The sequence below is a fragment of the Curcuma longa genome, chromosome 3, assembly GCF_044706935.1.
Source record: "Curcuma longa cultivar G26 ecotype Majalengka, Jawa Barat chromosome 3, ITB_CL_G26_1.1, whole genome shotgun sequence".
Taxonomy (NCBI): Eukaryota; Viridiplantae; Streptophyta; class Magnoliopsida; order Zingiberales; family Zingiberaceae; genus Curcuma; species Curcuma longa.
Genome location: NC_133863.1, coordinates 20,548,710 through 20,571,714, shown reverse-complemented (window position 1 = coordinate 20,571,714; position 23,005 = coordinate 20,548,710). Strand labels below are relative to the sequence as shown.

The window sequence follows — 23,005 nt, the reverse complement described above, 5'->3', positions numbered from 1 at the left end:
TTGAGTGTAACAGTCTAGCTTTAAAGTGATCTATTGAACAATCGCTCTTATGCTTGACTTTGTATATCCACTTACACCCTACTGCCTTTTTGTCTTTGGGTAAAGTTGTAATTTCCCAAGTTTTATTTTTTATGAGGGCATTTAGCTCTCCCTGCATTGCTTTTTTCCATTCTAGATATTCATTTGCCTCATTAAAATTTCTAGCTAGGTTCCTGTATTTGATCAATGCCACTCAAGAATACTTGATGACCTAAGGAAATATTATTAGTAATATAATAATTAGTAATTGTATGAGATAAAACTTTAAGATTATGATAATCTACCCATTTAGATGGAGGAAATCTTTGCCTTGTTGATCTTATGAGGGATGGTAAAGATGGTGAACCACTAGTTTCATTTTCTGATAGAGTTGAGACAATTTGTGTTGGGATGTATACAAGAATCCTAGCTATCAATGTAAATAAAACATTCTGAAATGAGAATTACTTTTGGTCAATGTTTGCATTTAGTTTTTATGCAAGTGTCCATTTAATCTATATTGTAGATAAACATGGTGTGCGGAGTCACACACAGAAGACCATGTTATCAGTTCCTTGTAGATTATAAACAGTGTTCACAACCAAGATGGATTGGACAAACCATTGGACTGGTTGTAGTGTAATTTGGTCTTAGTCTGTCTTGACTATAGAATTACACTAGTACACTTAGTGTGTATTGAGCAGGACCACCTGAGGATTGTTCGATTTATACTGACTATATAATCGAACTAAACCTCTGTTACTATCGATGTACATGCTCTTAATCCCAATATAATAACAAACACATGTACTTAGTATATACTTCTTTGATTCATCAACGGGTGAGATTTAGAGCGATAGATCAAAAGGCCCGATGAGTTGGAAAGTAGTATTATGTACATGGTGTGTTGTTGATTATAGAAGAAAACTGTGTCCTATAATCTAGGCTGATGATGTCCCCTTGAGGAGCTCATAAAGGATTATCATGTAAACCCTGCAGGTGGACTTAGTTCCGCATGATAACAAAGGTTGAGTGGTACTACTCTTGGATTAGAAGTTGATTAAATTCGAGTTGTCAGTAACTCATTTAATTGACGGACATACGATATCTTAAACACAGGGAGATTAATGTACTTATAGTAAGAAGGAGCCCATAATATAATATGGGATTGGTGCGGTAGTGCAATAATAACTCTCTAGTGGAATGAGTTATTATTGATGGACTTAAGCTGTGTGTTCAGGAGGAACATGGGAAGCTTAAGCCCATCAGGAGACCAAAACCAATTCCTCCTCGAGGTCCCTACTGTAGCCTCTGGAAATCCTCGAATCCACCTCAGGAAGAATTCTTGGAGACCTTCGGAAGAATTCTTGAAGACCTCTTGGAGACCTTCGGAAGAATTCTTGAAGACCTTAGAAGACCTTGGAAGACCTCCGAAAGAATTTTGAAAGAATTCTGAAAAGAATTCTGTGAGAAATTTTGAATAGGAAATTCTATTTATAAAAGAAAATTTCTGGAATTTTATTTAGAATTTTTCCGAGAAAAATTCGGATAAGAAAGAAATTTTTTATAAGAATTTCCGCTAAGAAATTTCGTCTCTTCTCGTACAAAATTTTATTATAAAATTTTGTGAATTAATTTTGTTAAATTAACAAAATATTAATTATGGAATCTCGTTAAATATTAGCGAGATATAATTAAAAAGATTTTGTTAAAGATAAGAACAAAATTAATATAATGGAAATTTATTAAAAAGATAACTAATCTTATCCATTGGATTTTATTAGATTTTGTTCTAATAAAATCTTATAAAAAGATTTATTTCTAAATAAATCTAGATAAGATAAGGTTGTTAGATTCTTTCTAATAAAATCTTATAAGAGATTTATTTCTAAAATAAATCTAGATAAGATAAGTTTATTAGATTGTTTCTAATAAATTCTTCTTAAAGATTTTATTAGATTTTTTCTAACTAAATCTTGATAAGAAAATTTATTAGAATCTTTCTTAAATTTCCATGATGGCTTAACTATATATAAAGGGGTTTAGGGGAGGCAAAAGTTACAACAATTAATCCTCTTCCTCCCCCTAAGGCCGGCGGCACCAAATTCCCTTTCTCCTCTTTTTGTTGCCGCCGCCTACCCCATCCTTTTCTCCCTTCTTCGGTTTTGATTCTAGCTTCTTCTCCCCTCTCTTGTTTTCATTGTTCTCTTCTAGTTCCTTGCTGGGGCCGGCGGATAAGGAAGATTTTCCTTGCTAGGGCCGGCGGCATTGAGAAGAGAAAGAAGGAGAGGAAAAGTAGAAGGAAAGAAAGGATTGGTTTCTAAGTTTTCTTGCCATCGGAAGAGAAGAGTTTTAGAGGAATCATCTCGAAGGATCGTTGTCCACACAACGTTCGAGAAGAGGAGAGGACATACAGCAGAAGATCAAGGGGTCATCTTCTCCTTCTAGACATCCCGAAGAAAAGGTACAAAGTTTATTGTTTTCGCTTTAAATAAATTGTTCCTTTTATCTTGGATCCTGTAAACCAAACACAAGAGCCCAATGATCTAAATGCGTTGATCAAACCTTGGTTTGATTAACTATGAGGGCAACTTAAATCCGTTTCTGGAAAAAAATTTTGTTCTGCAAGAATTCACCGGAACGGGTTTCCTAGTGTTTCCCATCACTCGTTGTGAATGCATGATTATTTTGGTCCATAAAATAAAATTTATTTCTTCTAGATCCTCTATCAATCACCTTGTTTGTTTTGAGATCCTGAAAGTAACAAAGTTAGGATAAAAAATAACCTTTACAATTATGATCTTTAGTGATTTGGCTAATAGATAATAGGTCGGAAGTGAATTGAGGAACATATAAGGCATTACTATTTTTTCCAAAAAATCTACCTCTCCTAATTCCTTAATTTTTAAATTATGTTTGTTAGCTACTTTTACTGACATATGATTATCTAGTGGTTTGAGATTATTAATTTTATTTTTATCTCTAACCATATGAAAATCACAATCATAATCAATTAGCTAACTTTGAGAACAAAAAAGTTTAGAAGTGTTCGAGCAATTACCTTGATAATTTAAAGATGTTTTTACTTGCTCGAGCAACTTTGAGATGTCATTGATGGCGATTTTCAGTGTTGCAATCTTGGTTGAGTTATGAGATGATTGATCCTTTTTCTTTAAGTGATCACGTCTTAGGTGGGGATGAAGCCGTCAACATTTTTCCTTTGTGTGATTTGGCTTTTTGTAGTATTCACATACATTTTTGGCTTCTTGTACTTTATTTGCCTTTTATTCTTCTAATGTAGCGATTGAACCTAAATTCGATCACTATTTTAGCGACTAAGCCCAAGTTCGGTCGCTAAACTTTCAACTCAAGTCCTATCCAAATCCAAACCCTAAATCCTAATCCCACCCAAATCCAAATATAGTGATCGAACACGGGTTCGATCGCTATTTTAGTGATCGAACTGGATTTAGTCTCTATTTAGCGACTAAATCTATGTTTGATTGCTAAATTAGCGACTGATCAATTTGTTGATCGCTAGTTTGCGATTGAATCTAGTTTGATCGCTAAACTAGTGATCAAATCTAGTTAGATCGCTAAATAATGACTAAAATACAATATCAGTGGCAAAATTAGTGACCGAAACAAATCAATCATTAAATCCGTCATTGTTTGAGGTTATTTTGTAGTGCGGGCCAAGGTCGGTGATCATCTTGATGGGTGGAGGGGGAGAAGAGGAGAAAGGAGAGGGGGAAGTACTACTGAGTTATCGTGTGCTTCGCTTATTGGAGATAACCGACAGCTGGCAGGCGAAGAGGGTGACAGTGACCTTGGGAGATTAGCACGAGAGTGGGAAAGAAGAGAAAATGCGGATTGAGGGGGCTTATGCCCTAAGTTTGGCAACGAATTTGATTTTCATCGTCAATTTGATGATGAAAATTATTTTCGTCACCAAGTTAAATGGGTGACAAATTAATATTTCATCGCACATTTGCAATAAATTATTCTTTCATCGCCAAATTCATGATAAATTAATTTTTCATTGTCAAATTAACCATGAAAAATTAATTCATCGTGAATTTGCGATGACTTTTGTAAAAAAATAATTTTCACAATGATTTTAACGATGAAATTTATATATTGTTAATTCTACAATTAAATTATTTTTATCATAAAAATATCATCAATTAACGATGAAATAGTATTTTATCATAATTTTTATTATTAATTAGTGATGAAAATTATCAGCATGGAGCAACTCTGACATCAATTGATAAATATCATCATAACATCATTCAGACAAATAATATTTTGCCTTTATGTTCAATAGTCTAGCAGTAGCTAATAGTTGGGAATGACTAAAAGGAATATCTTTTTATGTTTATTTTTCACTAGCATTTAACATGTCATATAATTTTTGGACTTCATGTGTTGGTATTTCATCAATATTTTTATGATCAAATGCATTCATAATATCGTAAACCATGATTGCATTGTATTATCATTAAATGATGATTCCTGTTGAGCAATATGACCAGATGATGAAGCACCGGAATGTCCAATTGGCTCAAACACATAAGTTCTCCATAACAGTATCAGTTATAATAATTTGAAACAAATACATTTTTACCTAGAAACACTTTCATAGATTCTCATCACGGAAAGTTGTATTTCTACATTTACAATGATTACACGAACACCGTAATTGGTTACCATTCAGACATTCTGGATAACGCTTAACAAATCTACAAACTCTTCAACTCCATCGAATTATTCTTTAGTAATAAATCTATTTTCTAATACATTATATATCCAAGTTTTATTCATACATAATGAGAAACAATTACAATATTAATGAATGTGCAAAGCTAAACATGCATATAAACATAACATAAACTTAATTAAATCATAACACCACTTAAACTTAACCTAAATAAGATGTTTTAATTTAAAAATTAAAAGTACTACTAACAGAATAAATCACAAACGGACGGAGATAGTGCTCAGAATATTCAATATATTTAAAGATAATAAAATAACATTACAAAATTAGCACTAATCACATTACATAATGTCTGAGACTGACTGGGATTTATTATTTTTTAAATATAACAATCAAATTATTTCAATATATGTCTATTTGTGCACCTCATCTCCCGGCCAAGATTGCACGTGTGTCCGAACACGGTTGCACTTGTGTTTAGCAGCATGAATTTCTATCGAGGCCTATCTTACAACCAGCCATGTGGCAGCCCTGACTCAATATCGCAACGAGCCCCGCGGTCGGCCGCAGCAACCCCATGGCCTACACTGGTAGCCCTACGACCTGCCTCGGCAACCCCGCGACCGACTCGTCAACCACACATTGAGCCTTGACAGCCTTGCTCTTGACCCCTACAACCCCATGCCCTACCAGCAGCCCCACCGTGACCCGATCAACATCGAGCCCAAGCCCTCAAGCAGCGCCGCAGTCAGCCATGGGACCGGCCACGCCGCCAGCCCCGTGGCCGACCGACCACACCACCAGCCTCACAGCCAACTGCGGGATCAACTGCACCACCTACCGACGCTACTAGACCCGTCAAAACCACCAACCCTGGCGTCGGTCCAATGGTAGACTCCGCCGCCACCCCACCACCGAAAAAAAAGATTGAAGTAGCTAGACAAACTAACCACCACCGCCACCTCACAACGTCGAAGAGAAATCCCATCAAAAATATCATGCTGGAGATATCACGTCGGAGAGGAGACAGGAGGATTGGGAGAAATTGAACCCAGATTCGATCACTATTTTAGCGACTGAGCCTAGGTTCGATCACTAAACTTCCATCTCGAATCCTACCCAGATCCAGACGCTAAATTCTAATTCCGTCAAAATCCAAATAGGTTCTGTCACTAAACTATTTTAGCTCACGATCGTCAAATTAACGATGAAAAATTTATTCATCGTGAATTTGTGACGACTTTTGTAAAAAAATAATTTTCATAATGATTTTATGGACAAAATTTATATGTTATTAATTCTACAATTAAATTCTTTTTATCATAAAATTATCATCAATTAATAATGAAATAGTATTTTATTATAATTTTTATTATTAATTAGCTATGAAAATTTTTCGTGACTTGCATTCCTTGCAAATTTTTTTTTTCCCGTGTTGAAATGAATGTACATAGATCTTGATACAGTATGTAAGTGCCTTTAACTGTTCGATATCAAACCTAAGGCCGCCCATAATTTAGTTGCGTCATTAAAACACAGCTGCTGCATGAATATTAATTGTTTAACGCACGCCTTTTTTTCCCTTTTTTTAAAAAAAATCTTGTCCGATACACGCACCTCGTTTGTTTTTAATTTGCACGCAAAAACTGCATGCATGCACCACATTTCAGATATATGATTAAGATGGATGAGCTTTACTCTTTAGTCTAAAGGAAAGTTATTAGCACAGTCCCGGCATTATCAATTTATAGGCGGAGTGGTCGATCTAGTCCCACAAAAGTTAGTCTCATGGACTCATCCAGATATATGATTAAGATGGTCAGTCTCATGTACTCAATCCCTGGGAGTGATCAAGGAAAGTCAGTCTCATGCTCAATCCCTGGGAGTGATCAGTCTGGTCCCATGAAAGTCAGTCTCATGTACTCAATCCCTGGGAGTGATCAGTTTGGTTCCATGGAAGTTTCCCACCGACCATCAAGGTAAATGAGAAGTCAGTCTCACGGCGGCCAATCCAGATGTCCAACATCCTTTGATTGCGCTCCCCATTTGAAAAAAAATTCTTGTAAATACGCCGTAACTGGAGATCGAACCGCGGATCCCTGATTTACAATTTGGATGTCCTACCGTTGTACCATTGGCCTCAGGGACTTATAGGCAGGCACTTGTAATACAATAAGAAGTGGTATTAGATACACAATTGAAATAGTAGTAGCTAGTGCAGCTAAGGTTAAGGTTTTCTAGACTTACCATGGTTTAAAATTGATTATTTATAAAAGATGATTACAATTTCACTATTTGGAATCATTGACGATTATGACTCCGATTATAGTTCATCATCGATGATTTAAAAATTGAATAATTTCTTCTGTGATCCTCGTAGTGATTTAAGCATCGGAGGGACACCGTTAGATAAGTTTCGACATCCTTGGCCACCTCACAAAGGGAAACTTCATCATATTATTGATGTCCAATAAAATGATAAATGATTCTCTTATCAATAATCAATTGATTGCTTGAGTTTGAGTTCGAATCTATCTGACTACTCAAATAGATTTTTCTCCAATCCGACAAACCTAACCTTTTTTTTTTAATAAACACATTTATTTATTTTACAAACATATCTAGAATTGACTGCTTGTGCCAATCACATCGCGGAAATTGATTTGCCCTGCCAGCGCACCACCTCGAACGGGAAATGAACATGCATGCATGGCTGTGGCTTTCAAGCCTGAGCACAGCCCGGAAAACAGAGCAACGACGAAACCCACAAGGAGACAAAGATGGTGGTGGTGCCTGTCAAACACGGGGGCTGCTCCACTACCTCCCGGCGATCCGACGCCGGCAAACACGTCTCCGTCGTCGCAGTGCACCCTTCTCTGTTCGACTGTCAAATTCTGTGTGATTAAAGGGGGAAAGAATATATAGATTGTATTATATTGAAGAAACTAATACATGAGAATTATTGTATCGTAGCTATCAATCTATCTATCGTATCTATCGTGTCCTCGAAAGTAAGGAATCCAGTGAATGTGTATCTCCTCTCTTCGACAGGAGAAAACAGGGGGAGAAATTAAGTTAACTTAGGCCTGCAGCTCCAAGTCGTTGGAGGAGATGAAGGTGCCGTGGAAGCCGTAGGGCACGCGGGAAGGGAGCCTGACGGTGGCCTCGAGGCTCAGGTTGCCGGCGTTGACGATTATCAGCTTGGACTCCTCCGTGCTCTCGTCGTGCACGAAGCAGAGCACATGGCCCTCGTCCTCGCCGGCGGCCGCTGCGTCCTCGCTCGGCACGAAGCACGGCTCGCCGCCGTACTGGCCGTCGCCGAAGATGAAGTTCTCGGCGTCGCCGGTGAGGAGGTCGACCTTGGCGAAGCCGGAGACTCTCGGCCACGGCTCGGCGATGGCGAGGTAGGCGTAGCGGGTTTTCCGGCCGAGGAGGTTCCGGTTCACCATTCCGGCTTCGAGGTTTAGCGGCTCGGTCGAGTTGAGGATGGGCCGGCGGGTCGAGCTGCCGGTCCGGAGGTCGAGCCGGATCTCGGAGAGGACGCTTTTAAGGCCTACGTCGGACTCGTTAAAGACGGCGTCCGGCGGCGTCATGCAGGAGCCGATGACAACGACTTCCCCAGTGGCCGGCTCCTCCCACGCGTTCCATAGGTGGAAACAGAAGCAGTTCGGGACGTCGACCCACCGGATCTCCGACGCGTCGGCGGCGTACTTGGGGAGGACGCCGAAGCGGGCAGTCTTGGTCCGGTCGTAGACCACCGGCGAGCCGCCGCGGACCATCTCTTGCAGCTTGAACACCACCTGCTGATCCGGGATGACCACGTGGCGCTCGGTGATGGCGAAGTCGTGCATCATGGTGGGTTGCTGGAGGGGGATCGCCACGTCGGCGGACTTCCGACCGTCGGGGGAGACGTAGAAGTACTTTAAGTAAGGCTTCCGAATGACGTCATAGCTGAGGGCGAAGAGCTCGCCGGAGGCTGGGTCGACCTTCGGATGCGCGATCATGGAGGCCTCGAGATCGCCGTCGAAGTCATACCGTCCGACCGTCTCGAGGTCACCTGAGGGAGTGACGCGCACGTGGTACGGCACGTCGTCCTCGGACATAGCAAGGAGGCGGCGGTTGAAGTAGACAAGGCCGGCGTTGGCGACGCCCATGCCGCGGCTACCATCCACCAGACCGATGAGGGTGCGAGCGTAGAAGAGCAGCAACCTCGCGATCCCGGAGTGGCCGTGGAGCTCACCGATGGCCTTGGGGAACACCGCCCTCCCCACCAGCCGCTCCTGCCGGAGTCGCTCCGTCTCTGTGAACCGGCACGCGTAGCCGGCGCGGCCGCCGAGGAGGTGCACCGCGTGCACCATTCCATCCCCGTCAAATAAATGATGCCCGGCGACGGGCTCAAACAGGGGATTCGCACCGTTGCGGACGTACACCCCATCAAGCGACTCCGGTATGCGTCCTTCCACGGGGAGGTCATGGCAGGGGGCGCACTCGCCGACGGGCGCGAAGTTCCCAGCGATCTGGACGGCGGGGTCCGCCATCTTCGGCAGCGACCGATGGCGTTCGAGCAGGTTCGACACGAAGACCTCTTCGACGGCATCTAGCGCGGCGGCCGCGAACTGCTGGAGAAGGTTCCAATTACGCCCCGCCGGCTCCTTCTGGTAAGGGATCTGCAAATGCGCCGGCGAGGAGAAGTTAACGTGGGAATCAGAAGAAGCAGAGCACCGACTTCTCCTACACCTCGCCATCGTCATCGTACTCAATGCCTGCTTCCTCGCCACCTTCACGCCCAACTGCGGACTACAGTGCGGTTTGGAGATCGAATTGACTGCAACAGAAGCCATCAATCCGGTGGAAGATGGAGGAATTTTGGATCGCTGCTAAATCGTTAAGCAGTTGTTGTTGCGTCGGTTGATCGGGGACGGCAGGGTATTTATAGGCGAGGGAACGACGAAGGTCGACGCCTATTCAAGGCTCCCACGTGGCTAATTAATCAAACAACAGAAATACCATGAAATATTCATGTAAATTGCTTTCCCACACGGCACCCCCTTCCCCTCCTCTCTCTCTGTCTCTCTCTCTCTCTCCATTCAACTTTTTTTTAATTTTATATATATATATTTTAATTTTAATTAATTTTTATTTAGTTTTATTTTTAAATTAATTTTGTTTATTATTTTTTATTAATACTTATATATATTTTTAATTTTATTTAATTTTTATTTAGTTTTATTTTTGTTTATTATTTTTTTAAATTTTATTTAATTTTATTTTTTAATCAATTTTATTTATTATTTTTTATCAATACTTTATCGGATGAACATAGATGAAAAGTTGACAAACAGCTCTAGATTTTTTGGATGAACCCAAAAAATATCTGTGATTTCGTTGGTGTCTGAATTTGTATGGTAATTATGGAGATATTCTTTCTTGATTAATTGGTCCAAGACATACTGAATAGAATTTAGACCGTCCTGTTTAACAGATTTATTTGTGAATATGACATTGTAAATGCTTTTGATTCTTGTAGTGTTTAACGGGAATAAAAAATAATAAATAAAATTGATTAAAAAATAAAATTAAATAAAAATTAAATAAAATTGAAAAAACATATCATATTGAAAAAAATAATAATTTAATTTAATTTAAAAATAAAATTAAATAAAAACTAAATAAAATTAAAAATATATGAGAGTTATTTTTAAATAAAATTAATTTTAAAAATAAAATTAAATAAAAATTAAAAAAATAAAAAATAAATAAAATAAAATAAATAGAAATAGCATTTGAAAGGGAAAGAAAGGAAGTGGCAGGGAGTGCTGTAGCTCTCAATATTCATTTATCGATAAACGTCTGATAAAGCAGGAGGGAAAGGGTGAGTATTTGATGGGAGGGGGTGACACGCCGCCCACGATGACGTGCTCGCTGTCGTGGGAGGATTTTAAAACTTCGTTAGATTCAACGTCGGATGCAGGGCGGCGGCGGCGGCGGCGGCGGAGTAGCACCAGCGAAGAGAATACGCCGTCCACGCAATGGGCATTTGAACAGGAAGTTTGGAATAATTTTTATTGCTAATTAATAATAAAAATTATAATAAAATATTATTTTATTATTAATTGATGATAATTTTATAATAAAAATAATTTAGTTGTAGAATTAATAACGTGAAAATTATTTTTTTTAAAAGTCATCGTAAATTTGTGATGAATAAATTTTTTATTGTTAATTTGACGATTACAAATATGCGATGAAATATTAATTCGTCATCCATTTAAATTGACGATGAAAATTATTTTCGTTGTCAAAATGACAACGAAAACTAAATTCATTGCTACATTTAGGACATTAAACCCCCTCAATCTGCGCTTTCTCTTCTTTCCCACTCTTGTGCCGATCTTCCAACGTCGTCGTCACCCTCTCCGCCCGTCGACTACCAGTTATCTCTAACGAGTGAAGCACGCGACAACTCAGTAGTACTTCCCCACTCTCCTTTCCCCTCTCTCCACCCATCAAGATGATCACTGACCCTGGCCCGCTCTACAAAATAACCTTAAACAACGATGAATTTAACGACTGATTTATTTCGATCATTAATTTTACGACTAATATTGTATTTCAGTCACTATTTAACGATCGAACTAGATTCAGTCACTAGTTTAGTGATCGAAGTGGATTCAATCACAAACTAGCGATTGACAAATTGATCGGTCGCTAATTTAGCAATCAAACATAGATTTGGTCGCTAAATAGTGACTAAATCCAGTTCGATCGCTAAAATAGTGATCGAACCAGTGTTCGCACACTAGATTTGGATTCTGGCGGAATTAGGATTTAGGGTCTAGATCTGGGTAGGATTCGAGATGGAAGTTTAGTGATCGAATCTAGACTTGATCGCTAAAATAACAATCGAATCTGGGTTCAATCGCTACATTAGTGACTGAACCAAGGTTCGATCGCTAATTTTTTCTCCTAAATCCTAACCACGTGGGATTATCTTTTTCCCCAACCCTAAACTTTTCTCCCAATCCTCCGATCTCCTTTCTGGTGTGATATCTCCGACATGATATTTTTGATGGGATTTCTCTTTGACATTGTGAGGTGGCAGTGGCGGTGGTGGTAAGTTTGTCTACTTCAATTTTTTTTGTCGGCTGCAAGGTGGTAGTGGGGGATGCTATTGGGCCGACATCGGGGCTAGTGGTTTTGACAGGTCTGGTCACGTCAGTAGGTGGTGCGGTTGATCCTGCAGTTGGTTGTGGGGCTGGTGGCGTGGTCGGTCGGCTGTGGGGCTAGTGGCGTGGCCGGTCCCACGGCTGATTGCGGGGCTGCCTGAGGGCCTGGGCTCGATGTCGATCGGGTCACGGTGGGGCTGCTAGTAGGGCACAGGGTTGTAGGGGTCTAGAGCAAGGCTGTCGGGGCTCAATGTGGGGTTGACAGGCCGGTCACGAGGCTACCGGGGCAGGTCATGGGGCTACCGAGGCAGGCCGTGGGGTTGTTGTGGTCTACCACAGGGCTTGTTGTGATATTGAGTCAGGGTTGTCACGTGGCTGGTTGTAAGACAGGCCTCGACAGAAATGCATGCTATTGAATACAAGTGCAACCGTGTTCGGACACACGTGCAATCTTGGCCGGGAGATGGGGTGCACAAATAGGCATATATTAAAATAATTTGATTATTATATTTAAGACATTATGTAATGTGACTGATGCTAATTTTGTAATGTTATTTTATTATTTTCAAATATACTGTATATTCTGAGCACTATCTCCCGTCTGTTTGCGATTTATTCTGTTGGTGGTACTTTTAATTTTGAAATTAAAATATTTTATTTATGTTAAGTTTAAGTGGTATTATGATTTAATTAAGTTTATGTTATGTCTATATGCATGTTTAACTTTACATATTTATTAATATTGTAATTTTTTTCTCATTATGTATGAATAAAACTTGGATATATAATGTATTAGAAAATAGATTTATTACTAAAGAATACTTCGATAGAGTTAAAGAGTTTGTAGATTTGCTAAGTGTCATCCAGAGTGTCTGAATAGTAATCAATTATGGTGTTCGTGTAATCATTGTAAATGTAAAAATATAACTTTCCGTGATGAGGTTCTATGAAAGTGTTTCTATGTAAAAATTTATTTGTTCCAAATTATTATAACTGGTACTGTTATGGAGAATCTTATGTATTTGAGCCAATTGGACATTCTGGTGCTTCATCATCTGGTCATATTGCTCAACAGGAATCATCATTTAATGACAATACAATGCAATCATGGTTTACGATATTATGAATGCATTTGATCATAAAAATATTGATGAAATACCAACACATGAAGTTCAAAAATTATATGACATGTTAAATGCTAGTGAAAAATAAGCATGAAAAAATATTCCTTCTGTGATTTCCAACTATTAGCTACTGCTAGACTACTGAATATAAAGACATAATATTATTTGTCTGAATGATGTTATGATGATATTTGTCAATTGATGTCAGAGTTGCTCTCTGCTGATAATTTTCATCGCAAATTAATAATAAAAATTATGATAAAATACTATTTCATCATTAATTGATGATATTTTTATGATAAAAATAATTTAATTGTAGAATTAACAATATATAAATTTCATCATTAAAATCATTGTGAAAATTATTTTTTTTACAAAAGTCATTGCAAATTCACGAGGAATTAATTTTTTGTGGTTAATTTGATAATGAAAAATTAATTTATCATGAATTTGGCGATGAAATAATAATTTATTACAAATATGTGATAAAATATTAATTTGTCACCCATTTAACTTGGCGATAGGGGCGGATCCAGGATTTCATATTTGGGGGGGGGGGGGGGCCATATAATGAAAACGATATACTCATTTGAACAAAAGAATTGCTCAAAGATACATATTAAGGACCTAAGTACAAACTTACATATTCGGCTGAAACTCACCCGATTTACTTCTTCTATTCGACTCTTCCGGTCTGCCCTTCACGCCAGTGCCGCCGCCGATTGACCCTGTTACCGGCACTGCCCAATCCACCCTTCACTCACCGGCGTCCTCAGCCACCTTGCAGATCGCCGGCAATCCAAGCTGAAGTTGTTGCCGCCGCGCCCGACGAAGACACGAAGAAGACGAAGGCGCGATCGGGACCCAACGAAGGTAGACTCGCGATTTCTAGGTTTCCTTATCGGCTTATCGGGTTGGTTTAGGATCCAATAGATCAACAACCCATTAACCCTAAAACCTATTAACCAATAACCCTAAGGGTTTAATCTAAACACATTAAAGGTTCAACTTGGGCTGGGGGGCCATGGCCCCCCCGGGCCCCTTAATACATCCGCCCCTGCTTGGCGACGAAAATAATTTTCATCGTCAAATTGACAATGAAAATCAAGTTCATTGCCAAACTTAGGGTAACACTACAACAAATTTGACTTTCCGCAGCGCGCAATTAAGCTATCCGCAGCGCACATTGCATGCTGCATAACTCCAAGCTGTTGAAAGTTGTAACTACATCCGCAGCGCGCGGGGTGCGCGCTGCGGAAAGTTGTAACTCATCCGCAGCGCGCGGGGTGCGCGCTGCGGAAAGTTGCATCCGCAGCACGCGAGCGTGTGCTGCGAAAAGTTGCATCCGCAGCACGCGGGTCGCGCGCTGCGGAAAGGTGCAATGTTTCGCAGCACGCGCCCCGCGCGCTGCGGAAAGGTGCATCCGCAGCACGCACCCCGCGCGCTGCGAATAATTATATTTTTTAATAAATACATAAATATATACACAAATAGACCTATATACACAAATATATAATACAAATACAAATAATTATAACCTGCTTAAAGCTCTAACATTTAAAATTCAACATACAAATATTAAAACATCACATTCACAATTAAAAAATCATAGTTCAAATATATCAAAGATAATCATCTACATCTAGTTAGACAAAATAATACAAGTTCATGTTCATCTTTACTACAAACAGTATATCGATTTGTCCAAATCAGTCAAACAAAACTATAAACATCGATGCCCAAGCTACTGTGCTTCCTATTGCATCCTCAAGAAAAAGCATTTCTTCGTTTGGTCGAATTAGCTCCACTTTCTTCACAAGAACTCTATCAATCCAAACTTTCCAATAAGATCCACCAAGAGGAACTATGTAAGCGATCGAAGAGACAGACGTTGTTGAAGCCACCAACCAACTGCAAAAATATCCAGCAATACTTGTTATTAATACTCTTGCACGCAACATGAAGCTATAAGTGTTTTATTGCAGAGTTGCTAAATAATTTTTTCCAGCTCAAAAAACTTGAAAGAAACACAGAGGATCTTGTGTGCAATTTACCTCAAGTAGGTTATGTAAACCTGAGTTTCTTTATTCCCTAACTCAGGTTGAAGAAGAGCAGCAGCAACTGGAAGACTGTGTTCACCTGCACAAGCCACTCATTAAATGATGACATATTTCAATGTAGAAGAAGGATGCAACAGTATCAGAAAAGAAAGCATAGTGTTCAAAGACATAAGCACCAAGAACACAAAACTATACCTTGCTTATGAAGAGAAGCTCCACCTTGTGTCTATGCATTTCATCAAGATTTACAAACTGAGACCAACTCTTCCACTGCAAAAGAATCATAGGAGGATTCAATAAGTTCATCAGACTCGTTCAAGATTTTTAAATTTGACCTTACCTCCCATCCCAAACTTGCAGCTCTTTTATAAAATGCACCACCAATAAGACCTACATCTCTTGCAATGATCAAGGCCACAAACATAGCTGCAATTGCAACAGATAAATTCAGGTAGTTGCCATGTTTTTTGTCTGAAAAACAATTTTGCAAACAACACTAGCAATCTAAAATAAAGCACTATTTATTAATTACTTAATTAGAAAAGGTAGGAAAACAGGTATGTAGCATTGTACTCAGTTTAGGTGTGAGATAATCCTCTGGGAAGGTATTTGAATGACTCACAATTTAGTAGATCCTTTTTTAACATAGCCAATCCAACACAGGCAATTAGAACCTGCACTGACAAACCGGAGTACAATGTCATATTACGAATACACACAGCACAATTGGTTATCAACCATAAGTTTCATCCAAAAAATTAAACCTTGTCAGCTAGTGGATCAAGGTAGGAACCAAAGACTGAATGAATACCCATCTTTCTTGCAAGGAAACCATCCAAACTATAATACAAAGTAAGAACAACTAAGACCAAATGAATCAGAATTGAAAAAAAAATTATAATTATCAACATAATGTTCAATTGCCCACCCAATCAGTTGCTCCAGAGACAACCAATGCACCGAAAGCAGGAAGATACCACTCATTTATAATCATCCTACATCAAATACTTTGTTGAGATATTCAGGAAGTATTATCATAAGCAATTATTTCAGCAATTCATGTTAACAATATAACAAACATTCAGAGTGGTTTAAGTGAGTTTATTCTATACATTAGACACATCAAGATGAACGATAAAAGGTGACACATGTATTTTTTTCCCACAATGGGGATACACACTATTGTAATAATGCCAGTGTAGTAAGCAATGATACCATTCAAGTTTAGATATGAAACATAAGATCATTTCATAAGAGTCAAGTAAAGAAACACTTTTTTCTTCATGTAATGGAATGGATCCAATTGCACGCATATATCAGTAAGTTTTTCCATAACATAGCATTCTTTTTATCACACATGATTGATTTCTCAGTTTCATGTTTCAGGAACCATGTGAAAGTTGATTTCTCAGTTGTGAAAGTTGGGTACAAACAAATCCAAGCACAGAGAATGAATCGAAGTACTTTTCTTCTGTATCGCACTAACTGCGAGAGATTATTTTCCTGAAATAACTTACATAAGAACCAACTTACCACCCAATTATAGGATCCGACACCATCCTGCTGATCGAGACCAAATTAGGCAAATTTAGGAGCTTCTCATCAATCCTTTCCAAGCGGACCTCTTTGGATTCCTCTCGATGTACATGTGGTTGGGTCAGAGAGTCAACGGCAAACCATCAGCGACCGAGCGTCTCCTTCGATGCTCTCCCATGGCAATCTTCAGAACCCTAATTCGATCCCTTCTCCGGAACCATGGCTCTCGATCTCAACCCTCATGTCGCACTCCATCTTCCCTTTCTCCCCTCGTTTCCTTCTCCCCTCTCCCTCTATCTCACTCCACCGTCGCCTCCAATCCTTTCGCCTTCGTTCTTCGGCTCAGCCGTTCGCCTTCTCCGATCTTGTACCCTCCCCTTCGATGGGCCCCCTTCTCCAGTCCCTTTTCCTCTCTTCGCCTCCATGGAAGCTCTTGCAGTCAGCAACTCCTTTGTATCTACGGGGTAAAGATGCAATCTTTCCGAAGGATCTGCTTCAAGTACGGAGCTTTCCAGTCGAGTTAAGCGCGGGCGGGCGGACAGAGCACAGGCGGGCCAGAGCGCGAGCGGCGGACAGAGCACGGGCGGCCGGACAGAGCACGGGCGGCGAACAGAGCATGGGCGGGCCAGAGCGCGGGCGACGGACAGAGCACGGCCGGGAGAGCGAGCACGGGCCGTCGGGAGAGCGAGCGCGACCGGGAAGCGAGCGCGGCCGGCCGAGCACGGGCGAGCGAGGTGAAGAGGCGAGCGGGAGAACGACGATCGCGAAGAGCACGGGCGCGGTCGGGAAGAAACCTAAACGACGTAAAGTTGCGTACGGGTAAAGCCGGATGGGTACGGGTAAAGGCGGATGGGAAAAGGAAATTAAAAGAAATTAATCAGTTATTTTTAATAGCGCATTATGTATCTGCGCTGTTAATATTATTTTTTTAATTTTTCTTTAACAGCGTATAATTTTTGTACGCTATAAAAAATACTTTTCGCAGCCCACGTTTATATGCGCGCTGTTAATTTTAAAATATAATAACTTATCTGCAGCGCACTTGATTATGTGCGCTGTAAAAACTATTATTAACAGCGCACTATAGATGTGTGCTGTTAATGACGTGCTGCGGAAAGTCAAGTTTGTTGTAGTGGCTCGCGGAGAAGAGGATCGCTGGAGAGGAGGCACACTCACGGGAGAAGAGGCTCGCTCGCGGGCTAGGGTTAGGGCTGTCGCTCGCCGGAGAAAAGGCTCGCTCGCGGGAGAGGAGGCTTTCGCTCGCGGGCTAGGGTTAGGGCTTTCGCTCGCGGGAGAGGAGGCTCGCGACGGGAGAGGCTCGCGACGGGAGAAGATCAGGGACGGGAGAAGAGGCTCGCGACGGGAGAGGTTCGCTCGCGAAGGAGAGGAGGTTTTCGCACAGAGGCTCGGGGACGGCGCGATCGGGGACGGCTGCTCGCGATCAGGAGAGGATTTAGGGAAGGGTATTTTTGTAAACAAAAATTACTTAACCCCGGAATCCAGAAAAACCTCAGTTTTTCTTGGTTTTCTAATTCCGGATTAGATAACCAAATTTGCTGACGTATGCTGATGTGTCAGGTATCACATATTACCCCGGAATCAGCTATTACCTAAATCAAACAAGGGTTTGATTGATTACCTTAGATGGATAACCAAGGTAATCACATATTACCCTTAACCAAACGCACTCTATCAAACACTTCCAGTCAAAGTGTCTGATGGTCATAAAAGGCTCAAAATATATATTAAAAAAACCATGGAAAGGAACATTAGGAGCACAATTATAAGTATTTGACACGAATCCAAAGCCTTTAGAATCATCTAATTCTTTTGGCCAAAAGTGCCTGATGAACCTAAAAATTCCACACCTTGAAAGAACAACACTAGGAGTACAACGATGCTTAGTTGACACAAGTCCAAGGCCTTTAGGGTCTTTTTATTGATGACCTTAAAAGACCTTAAAAACCCAAAATATGGAAAAGAAAATTAACAATGAACAAATTCAAGAAACGAGTGCAGTGATTCCATTTAACATGAATCCATGCTCTTTAGGGTCGTCAAATACTCTGAATAAAAGTGTAAACATGGATCAATAGGACCGCTAGAAGTGCAATAGTATCTATTTAGCATGAATTTAAACTTTTTTATTTATCAAATACGTTTAGATACAAAATGCTTTACATATAGAGAGAGAGTGCATTTTTTGGGTGATAAATGCATAGAAAAAAAACGAGAAGTAGAATTTCTGGACATGTACTCTAATCTTAACCATAAAGAGCCATGCTTCCTTGATTTCAAATCATCCAAAAACCATGCTTCCATGACTCCAAATTCTCCCTAAGCAATAAGTATTATTCAAGTCACAAGTTTCAGATTACTTCAACTCAATCAAACAAACAAAAATTTGCCCTGAAGAAGCCTTGTTGAGCATAACAGTATTCGAGTTCTCTGGATGACGAATCAAACAAACAGCCAAATTTGAATCAGAAGATATGTGCAGTTTTTCATCACTACTTAAGTTCCAGTAGACTTACATGCCACGCTAAATTCCAACTAAACTGTTTTATAAAGATCGATGCAGTTAACGTGCAACTTATCTGTCGGAAAAGTGACAAAAAATATATTTTACATGTGTGGTGAGTTTCAAGAATAAAAAAAAAGTTGAACTTCATAATCTAAAATATACAGGATATATTAATACACTAGCATATTTATTTCTACATGCTGGATAATTATTCTAGGAGGAAAAAAGAATCGCATGAACATGCCATGCAATAAAATTATAGCGCAATCAAACATATAAACTCTTGCAAATAGAAAAGCCAAGCGAAGGTCTAGAGGATACATTCCTTCATGGTCTCTGGTGGCTCCCTTGCTGAGGGAGATAAGGAGCTGGCACAGAATATGGTGGGGCAGGATAAGGGCCTGGACCGCCTGGTTGCTGTTGATATGCATTATAGTATGGTCCATGCCAACCTGGATAAGCTGGTTGCCTATACCCGTGGCTCGGGGCCTGTTGAGGATGTTGATACTTGCTGCCTGAGGCATAGTAAGGAGGTGGCTGAGGTGCTGCATAGGCAGGGTAAGGATGAGAATATCCAGGTCTTGGTTGCTCAGCTATGTGGTTGTACAGTGGCGGAGCTAGTGAAGGCAATGTGGTCTGATGATTGGGTTGTGCTGCAAAAGGGTAAGGATGAGAATATCCATGCACTGGTCGCTCCCTAGGTGTTTGAGGATGAGGTGCAGGATGAGAAGGAAGTGGAGTTCTCTGTGGTTCAGGTGGTTGAGAACTCGGACTGTTGGATTGCCAGGAGGCGAAATGGTAGTTTGTTTCCCCTTCTGATGCAAAATTGAGTCCTGCTATCTGCCTCTGTACTTGCTCAATCGTCTCTCTGCACTGAACATTTCTTGTCATGTAGAAATCATTGCATTGCTGCTTTACGTTCATAAGTGCATCCTGTTCACAATCAATATGAGAAATTAAGTTCAGCAAGATTCTGTAAAAGCACAATCACAAACAATTTTTAAAATGTCACATCTAACTAGGCCACTCAGCAGCATCAAATAAAATGAAAATGAGAGTTGAACAAATCAATTAGCTTGTGAAGTCATGATCATTCATAGCTCCACTGCATTCAGCCTTGAAGAAAGATTCAAACAGGTTCCGACCAAAAAAAAAAAAATCCATACAGGTAACCTTAGATGGGCAAAATACAGCATAAAGTGAGTGATATAAAATCAAATTAGTTCAAGGGTTTAGACTATATAGGATTTTATGATCAGTGACGAAAGTGATGAAGTTAGCATCAAAGTCTCCGTAGTCTCATCTCTAAATAGAATGTGAAACTGGGATTTTGTATATTTCTATTTTATATTTTAAAACTGACACAGAATATAGCCCAACTTTTAGGTTCTAACATATGTTCAATGGTAATGCAAATATTCATTTTTATGACACTAGAGGTGATTAAAATATTTGAAGAGTGATGATGGGCATATTATGTGCGCAGAAATTCAGGTTGGTGATGGGGCATTAATCATACAGATTCTACAGGAGGCTAGGATTATCATGCCTAGTTGAGGTCAAAAATGAGAAACAGGTGCTAACAACATTTGAAATATGTAGTAAAAACAGTTACAAATTAATGTATACCTGTAGAGTAGCATAAAACTTCAGCCCTTCATTGATGTTCTCCTTAATTTCACGATATTTTGCCACAGCAGCCGCTATCTGTTTATAACTCTTATTCCGAGCAACTGTCAAAAAGATTTTTGTAACCAAGTGCATCAAGTTAAAAGAACAAAAACTTCTAAGAACTATGCAAGCAATCTGTCACTGATCTGAACCAGATGACTCATTTACATAGCTATGTTACTATTCAAAATTTCTCATGAATGCTTGATTGGATAATGGGCTACCTCATATAAGGTTGAATGCCTTAACCCCTTTAAACATGTTTGCCTTTTCAAATAACCTCGAAAATCCATTTGGGTATTCTAATCTCCACCTATATCAAATTTTTGTGTTGTTTCCTAATTGTCTTTTATTATGAGCCATAAAATATGGTTGGTCACAAATGTAAAATTTTCAATAAGCCAAACAATTACATGTCTTATAAAGCACCCCTTTTAGAGGTAGAGTTTTTCAAAGAGATATTCTCCTGGTGGAGATTGTTGCTGCAAATGGCCTCCCCTCACAGGCAGTCTCCTTTTCTTCCTCATCCTCAATGCATCATCTTCTCATAGTAAGGCAGCCCTGGTTCTATCATCTTCTCATGATAAGGCTCATCTTCCAGCTATGAAAAATTGTGCCAAAATCAACCTCCACAAACTTGCTAATTGGATGCAAATAGTAAGATCAGGAACCGTTTGCCAGCAATGAACATGTGTCCATGATTAGAAGCCGCAAACAGGCAAGTGTCTACGAGCAGCATGTCCACGTACAACAGTGAGCTATATGACCATGTGTTTTGAGTTTTGATTAATCATGCACCAGTACACAATTCAGAGCTACATGCCAGCGAGTTACATGTCATAGTTGCGTGCCCACACACATCTACTTGTGCTCATCCTTGCCTTTTGTGATCCACCAAATGACAAAGTCACACTGAACACCCTTCTCTATTTCCAGACAACAATCTGAGAACTCCTCTAGCCTCAATCTCTTACTGTTCCCTTGGATTCTCTTATGTTCTCTAGTGGTTCTCTTTATCTCTTTAAAATCTGGCCACCATTTTCTCTGCAATATCTTTCTTCCAAGCCCAATGCATCCTGAATCTGTCACCTGTGTTGAAGGAGACTGCTTGCACCTGAACATTTCACTGTTGCATTCTCTCTTCATGCAGATTAACCCTTCTGCTGACATATCTTCTTGTTCCTTCTTATATCGGTCATGTTGCATGGTATAATTCCTAGGTATTCATCTTAATGCTTTTGTACTCTAGCCTATTTTGCCTCAACCTCAAACACTTTTAGCACATCCTATTCGTGTGTAATGATGACTCGAATACAAAAAACTACTTGTTCTCATTTTGCTACTTCAAGGAAAAGGGCGATTTGTGATGGATATTTCCAGTGAATAACTGAGTAGAGAAAAGTCATCTTCTCAATCTGCTGCTTCTATCAAAGGGTTGAGTGATGCTATCCATGTTTTTTTTTCTAACACCCACAAGTGTTAATATTTTCTCAATCTATTACATCCTATTATATGTGCTACTTCAGGGAGAAGCCCCCTCAAGAGATTAGTTTCTATGACATTTCCTCATCTCGTTTTACTTCATTTTTTATCTTCATGCTTTTTTTTTATCAATGTGTTGATTTGATTTAAAATCATCATTGTTTGTGTGTGGATTTAGATTGAAAGGGGATCTTAGCTGTGTGTTTTTCTCCATAAACAATTTCAAGAGTCTTTCTTAATTATAATTTTTCATCTTCATAAGCATATAGTGTAATCTTTTTATATTTATGACAGCATTTCTAGTTTATATAATAAGATGGACATAGATACTACCCGTGTCCAGGTCAAGGGGCCGTGCTAGAGGTATTAGATAATAAGGCAATTGATGCAATGGGTTTAGTCAAACAGTATTTATATTTAGAGTTTATTATGAGTCCAACATGTAGAAATAATTAGCTCTTTAAAATACGCTAGACTTTTCCCCAATCTTCATGCATCCATCCAACTTAAATACCCCTCCTCACTTATTTTCTTAGTATCGAAATTGCATCATATTACATGGGTCAGGAGCTGGGTTATTTATGCAAGATTAAGAGTATCATTCAGAACTGGGGTATTGAACCCTGCTAAAACAATATTGTTGCAGAACATGCAGATTTGCACATCATGGCAATGGCACCGAGGAGGAAAGAATCGGGGAA

General features: G+C 39.7%; 3 protein-coding genes across 3 annotated transcripts in view; all 3 read right to left on the bottom strand.

The window, feature by feature from the left end:
* Positions 1-7,821: 7,821 nt before the first annotated feature.
* Positions 7,822-9,582, bottom strand: LOC141825147 (9-cis-epoxycarotenoid dioxygenase 1, chloroplastic-like). The gene has a single exon (XM_074712534.1). It carries the CDS (start codon positions 9,580-9,582, stop codon positions 7,822-7,824), a length of 1,761 nt encoding a protein of 586 aa, XP_074568635.1.
* Positions 9,583-14,697: 5,115 nt separating this feature from the next.
* On the bottom strand, positions 14,698-16,943 carry LOC141825747 (CDP-diacylglycerol--glycerol-3-phosphate 3-phosphatidyltransferase 1, chloroplastic-like). The gene is made up of 8 exons (XM_074713135.1): positions 16,625-16,943; positions 16,020-16,086; positions 15,856-15,931; positions 15,714-15,765; positions 15,432-15,517; positions 15,287-15,361; positions 15,086-15,170; positions 14,698-14,942 (listed from the first exon to the last, which is right to left on the bottom strand). The coding sequence occupies exons 2-7, from the start codon at positions 16,073-16,075 to the stop codon at positions 15,123-15,125; spliced, it is 393 nt and encodes a 130-aa protein (XP_074569236.1). The 5' UTR covers positions 16,076-16,086; positions 16,625-16,943; the 3' UTR covers positions 14,698-14,942; positions 15,086-15,122.
* A 2,334-nt stretch (positions 16,944-19,277) lies between these two features.
* LOC141823972 (vacuolar-sorting protein BRO1-like) overlaps positions 19,278-23,005 on the bottom strand; it is a 28,325-nt gene continuing 24,597 nt past the window's right edge. Inside the window, exons 7-8 of the mRNA XM_074711187.1 lie at positions 20,781-20,884; positions 19,278-20,084 (exon numbers count right to left, since the gene is read on the bottom strand). Coding sequence (XP_074567288.1) covers positions 19,479-20,084; positions 20,781-20,884 — 710 coding nt within the window. The 3' untranslated portion in view covers positions 19,278-19,478. The remainder of the gene's footprint in view (positions 20,085-20,780; positions 20,885-23,005) is intronic.

Coding starts and splice junctions, on each gene's coding strand:
- LOC141825747 (XM_074713135.1), bottom strand. CDS start 16,075: ATGAGTGGTATCTTCCTGCTTTCGGTGCATTGGTTGTCTCTGGAGCAA. Junction 15,766..15,855: donor TTGATCCACTAGCTGACAAG/GTTTAATTTTTT, acceptor TTGTCAGTGCAG/GTTCTAATTGCCTGTGTTGG. Junction 15,518..15,713: donor AAAAAAGGATCTACTAAATT/GTGAGTCATTCA, acceptor TTGCAATTGCAG/CTATGTTTGTGGCCTTGATC.
- LOC141825147 (XM_074712534.1), bottom strand. CDS start 9,582: ATGGCTTCTGTTGCAGTCAATTCGATCTCCAAACCGCACTGTAGTCCG.